Source organism: Sinocyclocheilus anshuiensis, unplaced genomic scaffold (assembly GCF_001515605.1).
Source record: "Sinocyclocheilus anshuiensis isolate Anshui unplaced genomic scaffold, SAMN03320099.WGS_v1.1 scaffold786, whole genome shotgun sequence".
Taxonomy (NCBI): domain Eukaryota; kingdom Metazoa; phylum Chordata; class Actinopteri; order Cypriniformes; family Cyprinidae; genus Sinocyclocheilus; species Sinocyclocheilus anshuiensis.
In genome coordinates, this window is record NW_015544172.1 from 155,843 (window position 1) to 162,207 (window position 6,365).

Sequence of the window (6,365 nt, forward strand, 5' to 3'; positions counted from 1 at the left end):
TTCTCCGACATTCTTCTTTACAAATCCTCGTTTTGTACTTCTAGTGAGCGTTGTTTTGTTTTGATCTCTCCCCTGCGCTTCCGCGTGCATCACTTCTGAGTGGCGCATGCGCAAAGCCGACCTCATACGTCATCCGCCCGGAACTGCTTCCGTTTACAACAGTGAGCGCAAGCTGGATTAAATTGATTATTACGTTTTAAATGGTTATTTTTCTTACAAAAACGCATCGATTCGCCACAGGAGGACTTTGTTCACCCCCCGGAGCCGTGTGAGACACTTTTTTATGGATGGGTGCTTTTTATTTCACTTCTTTTGGACTGAAGCACTGCAACACCCGCTGACTGCAATGATAGAGCTTGGAATAGCCAGGACAATTTTTAATATAACTCCGACTGGATTCGTCTGAAAGAAGAAAGTCATATACACCTAGGATGCCTCGGGGGTGAGTAAAACACAGCCTAATTTTCATTTTTGGGTGAACTAACCCTTTAAGTATTATTGATTAATAGTAGTAGTATTGATGCTTATTTTATAATATTTTAAGTTATTATTGTAGTTATTATATATTATTTATTATTAATTTACCATTGATAATATTATATTAATATAATTATTATTGATTAATATTAGTAGTATTATTAGTATTAATAATTAATCAATAAATATAAACATCACCCTCTAGAAATCATTACCATTTTAAACAAATAATAATTTTTTGATTCATAATAATGATGATGATGATAAAAATAACAAATCCAAACATTAGCCTTTTTTTTAAGTAAATTTAATTATTTTTTGTAAATTTAAATTGACAAAATGTAATGTAATTTTATTTAAATTTAACGTAAATTCAATTAACTATTAATAGTAATAATAAAAACCTCTAAAAAATAATTTATTAATATAATTTATATACAATTTATCATTTATTCACTGAATAACAACAACAACAACGATAATAATAATAATAATATACAAACTTTACAATCATTACAATTTTAAACAAATAAGTAATTTAATTCATTTATTAATTACTAATAATAAAAAACTTTTTTTTTTTTTACAAATATACATATTATTATATACTGTATATCATATATCATTATATATCATTTATTATTATTATTACTAGTATCATTAATAATAATAATAATAATCTGCTTCTCATTGCAGGTGGTTCCTGAAATAAACTCTTGAAGCCAAAAAGACATTATCTCTCTTCTCTCTGCCCAGAATGTGCCAACCTAGTCTTGAACCGAATCAACCTGGCCCTTTTCCTTTCGACAAAAGACACTTTGGTTTAGAATGGAGCTCTCCCACGCTCTCCAGAACAACCTGCACAAAGATGCAGCCTCCCACCTGCATTAAAATACTGCTGTATCTAATGCACTGTATACTCTAAAATCAGCTAAAACATACAACAGCCATATATTTGTAAATACTACTGGCTGATATATACTGTACGTATGAAACAATCAAAACTATCAATTAAAAACATAATACACTTAAGAGTTTCATACTATTTAATAATGCAGTTCTTAACTTTCAGATAACGTTGAAGCAAAATTTCTTTGACAAAAATATGTTTTTTTGGATATGATCATATGAACTTAAAGTTAAAGGCAGTACACAAAGTATAAAGTTTTTTTATATATGCAACAGGACTTAGAAAACATATATAAGTGCAATGTTAAGGCAGTTATTCTTGGCGAATACACTTTAAATTCAACAATCCCTGATAGTTTTACATAAGAAATATAAATGCTCGCTAGAGCCATCGTTTTCATTTTATTTCAGTTATAATATAGTGGCTGCGCTACAACACTCTGTACCTCTCAAGTTTTTCTCCTTGACTTTATTTACTCCATCTTGGCACAGTTGTGATTTCAGGAGTCGAGTGTTTCCTCTTTGGCTAATGAACTCCGATTAAGAGTCCTGCCTATTGATCTTTTTGAGTCTCTTCATCCTCTCCTGCCGAACTGTCTCTGCTTCCAGAGAGGAAATCTCTGTGAGCCTCTGAACAAAAGAGGCCGAGGCACCCAGGTGTGGATCAGGGTACGACTGGGCTGAAAAACAATTACCGGCCCACAGGCTGGTTAGACAAGAACACAGTTTGCTTATTCAGGTTTACACAGGTAATGCTCATCCCACCTCCTACAAAAGACTGGGAATTTCAATAATGGCCTACAGTCTGGCGGGGGAACGTGAGGTATGTGTGTACTTAAGCGTTAAGTGAGTTAAATGTGTGTATTTTATGTTTGTGAGCTCATGAAAAACACAAGCACATGTGAAATTCATCAATGTGTGCGTTCTGAATCTGTAAACGGAGTGAAGTGAGAGATCTCACCTGTTAAACATTAAGCAAACACCTAACTAACACATGCTATGTGCTAAATGTATGGGTTATTACAAGGTAAATGACAATAAATCAGTTCTATCTGAAATCGCTGCACTTAAATGTTAGATTTAAGCTTGGAAGCTCACTTTTGTTGTTAGCACCATAAGAGAAGAGATTGTTTTTCATCCTTAAGCTGAAATGCAGAGAATAAGAAGAGAGAGTAAAATAAGTATACAATAAACACAATATGTGTAGTCAAATACAAAAAAAAAAAACCACACCATAAAGTTACCTGTTTTTATAGTTTTGTGATAAACAGAGTCGTCCACTGATAGATGGGGTAGTGGCTGGTAACAGAACTGATGGAAATGAGGTCAGATAATCAGACCTGAAATTGATGTAGAGAATATATGATGTAGAGAATATTAGTCAATATTGCAGTATTTCAACAGTCTTGAAGAACTCACCCGCAAATAAGTGGTCTTGGGTCGTGCGAGCAGAGTTCTTTGCGGTGGGCAAATCTGGTTAAATTATGAGAGCGATAAACATGGAACTCCTGAAAGAGTGGATTTGTAGGGTTGTGGTTCATCAGAACATCATCTGTTTGGGAAAATAAACATATTTATGTTCTAAGGTTTCCAGAGAAAGCAAAAGAAACATCTATAAATAATAGAATGATCTAAACACTTTCATCCGAAATAATTGCAAAAGCAATCCCTGACTAAATTGACTTAGATCTAAAGAGATGATGATGCTGAAATTATGTGCTGCAAAAATATTCATGTAAAATTTGTGAGCGCCATCTATTGGCTACCCCACTAAAACTACCAATTACACATTTGTTCCATCTCATCAAATAATGATGACAGTATCATAATCTGAATGAATACACATGGTATTACGATACTTTCTTTGCCCTTTTTCCCATTTGTATACTAATAGTGATACAGTAAATGACAATTACTATCTTATGAATGGAAAGAGGGATAAATACTGTACCTTCAATACCATTAGTGATGTAAGTTCCATTTCGCCATCGTTTATCAAACAAGAAATGGCGGTCAGAAATATCACTGTCAGACACATGGTTTTGTGAGGTACGGTTGGTGACTGCTGAGCGATTTTTGGCTAACAATGGAAGCAGTGGCCTGTGAAGTTGGAAACACACAAACAATGTAGAATAATGTCTCATATAGTGGTTCAATACATGCTGCCATTACAGAGTGTTTGTGTAGAAATACACAAGGCAACTTTAGTGACTTAACGTTACTATCTCAGTGTTTGCATTGATTTCTGTGGAAGTTTTTATAAAGATAGCCTATATACCCAGACACCAAAGATGAAAAACCACACACACACACACACACACACACACACACACACAATGTCAGCTTGTCTTAAAAACATCACGTTGTTATTATTTTGTTAGTATACTCACCCTTCAGTAATAGAGCTGACACTGTGAGGCTTTAGATCCCTTGAATCTACAACTTCATATTAAACATTAAATGTACATGTTAGTAAAACATCTGACACGGCGGCGTTCATTGTCTGGAAACTCTTCAGCGCTGAACGTACAGATATTGAAATCGTATTGTATCCTACTGGAGAGCCACTCATGTAATGTAAAGCACTCAGTATCCTCACCGTTCGGACTGCATGGGTATTTCTGTCTTGCTGAGAAGACATTCAGTCTGGATTGAGCAGCCGTGGAGCATCCAGACACTGGAGGACTGGAGATGTAGTTTGAAGGATAACTGGGTCGCGCGTCTGTAATGTTCTGTATTTTCAGAGGAGCTTCAGTTGGCAGTGACATCAGTTTAGGTCTAACGACGCCGGTATAAGGCTTCATCTCCACTTTCAGATGTAAGACGAACTATAATGTCATTTTAGGCCGTTTAAGAAGCTTAACACTACAAGTTACGGTCATTATTTCAATGAATAAAAGTAAAAACCGGGAGCTGATTGACGTTTCCATAGTTACTACTACCAAAACCACGTGACACAGCAGACAGGATAAACGCAAAATGTTATTTGATTTCAGCTATAACAAAAATAAACGTAAAAAGTAAACGTGTTTATGTCAAATAACCTGTTTTGAATTAGTTTAATTGTGTATGAATTGCCTATTGCGTATTGAATTGCTATTGAACTTCACAGAAAATAGCCTAGATTCATTAATTAATTCTCAATTCTAAAAACAGCACCACTGACATTTTGTTTACTTATTTGTTTACTGTACTGCATAAAATAATGTTATGATTTTTTTAAAAACACGATTTACACAAGCAGTTCTAATCGTTCTATATCGAAAATGGATGTGTAATTACAGTGTCAATCCAAGAGGTGGCGACCTTAAGGCATTTTTAACACATGCATCTGTCTCCTTAAATTATGGTAGGAACATGGATCTGCCTCGGTTCATTCATTACGTTATTCATATAACATGTGGCTGAACATATATTAAAAACATTAGCTAACGGCATACTAAACCTACAATATAGCCTATAAGAGAAAAATTAAAGATGACTGAATCCCATTAACAAGAACTTAAGATGTGTATGAAAATCTAAATTATATAAGTAATATGTAGCTTAGCTGTTTATAAATGAATCTGGAAATATAATGGGGTATATCTATGGATAACATCCATTAATACATGTAGAGTAGGCTATTGAGGCTTCCAATAACACATGTAGGCTAATCATCATATAGCCTAAGAATTTTGAGACACTGAAGCGCAAATGCTCTTTTGATTCATCCACTGTTTTCTAAGTTCATTAAAACTTGTTTATAATGTGAGCTGCTGGTGGAATGTCTGCATGCATAATTCATTCATGTCACAGATTCAATGATTAGATATGTAAAATGTCATAGAAGCCCTCACATTCTGGTAATAGGCTGTTCATTCCTTTCTGTCAGCTGAATGAGTGTCTCCCCCCAGCAACACTTACATTTGCTCTCTTTCGGCCAGTTTTTGGAAAAATGTGGAATGAGTTTTGAAAGTTTTTCTAGGGAGGTTGACGTTCTAGTGGTTTAGTGCCAGGACAATAACTTCTCCCCGAACATTAACAAGACCAAGGAGAAGATTGTCAACTACAGGAGGCACCACAGTGATCACACATTCAGTCACATCAATGGATCTTCTATTGAGAGGTTTAGCAGCATTGCACTATATCACCACTATTCACTGTGGTCTAGCTACTGGCTGCAGAAGCTTCAGAAACTGCTCTGTATCTGAACGCAAAGAACTGCAGAGGGCGACGAAGATAGTGCAGATCATTACTAGCTATGAGATATGGAGCATCTCCTGAGAAGGATATCTTAGAAAGCTCAGATCCATTCTTAAAGAGCTCTGACTCTTTTCTCCTTTGCCATGGTAATAGTTCTGGCAAATAATTGTTTTCTTTCTCAGACTTCATTTGTAGTGCATGGGAACAAACAAGCAAAACCTTCACAGTTTTATGGTTTTAGGATTCAGTTTGTTTATACTTCGGTTGCACTCTAAAAAATGCTGGGTTAAATATAACCCAGCGCTGGGTTAAAAAGGGACAAACCCAGCTATTGGGCTGTTTTGACCCAGCGGTTGGGTTCAAAACAACACAACCGCCGGGTCAAAACAACCCAATAGCTGGGATTGTCCCTTTTTAACCCAGCGCTGGGTTATATTTAACCCAGCATTTTTTAGAGTGTAATACTGCTTTATTTAATTTTTTGTTGCACTCAGAAAAAAAATATTTCCATAGAAACCTATTCTAAAACCTTCAACACAAAGAATGCCAGAATATTGGAGCTGTATTAAAAGTAAAACATGTCTAATATATTTAGTAAAATAATACATTTTTCATTTCTATTTTTTATTATTTAATGTACATTACAAATTGAAAGACTGAAATCAAAACTTAAAGGGTTAGTTCACCCAAAAATGAAAATTCTGTCATTAATTACTCACCATCGTGTTGTTCGAAACCCGTAAGACCTTCGTTCATCTTCGGAACACAATTTAAGATATTTTTGATGAAATCTG

General features: G+C 34.9%; 1 protein-coding gene across 1 annotated transcript; it reads right to left on the reverse strand.

Annotated features, from left to right (window-relative positions):
- Positions 1–1,773: 1,773 nt before the first annotated feature.
- Positions 1,774–4,190, reverse strand: cunh8orf89 (chromosome unknown C8orf89 homolog). Its single transcript, XM_016496146.1, has 7 exons — positions 3,995–4,190; positions 3,777–3,822; positions 3,338–3,486; positions 2,806–2,938; positions 2,631–2,726; positions 2,485–2,531; positions 1,774–2,066 (listed from the first exon to the last, which is right to left on the reverse strand). The coding sequence occupies exons 1-7, from the start codon at positions 4,188–4,190 to the stop codon at positions 1,927–1,929; spliced, it is 807 nt and encodes a 268-aa protein (XP_016351632.1). The 3' UTR covers positions 1,774–1,926.
- Between the last annotated feature and the right edge of the window lie 2,175 nt (positions 4,191–6,365).

Coding starts and splice junctions, on each gene's coding strand:
- cunh8orf89 (XM_016496146.1), bottom strand. CDS start 4,190: ATGAAGCCTTATACCGGCGTCGTTAGACCTAAACTGATGTCACTGCCA. Junction 3,823..3,994: donor AAGACAGAAATACCCATGCA/GTCCGAACGGTG, acceptor ATGAAGTTGTAG/ATTCAAGGGATCTAAAGCCT. Junction 2,939..3,337: donor CATCACTAATGGTATTGAAG/GTACAGTATTTA, acceptor TTTCCCAAACAG/ATGATGTTCTGATGAACCAC.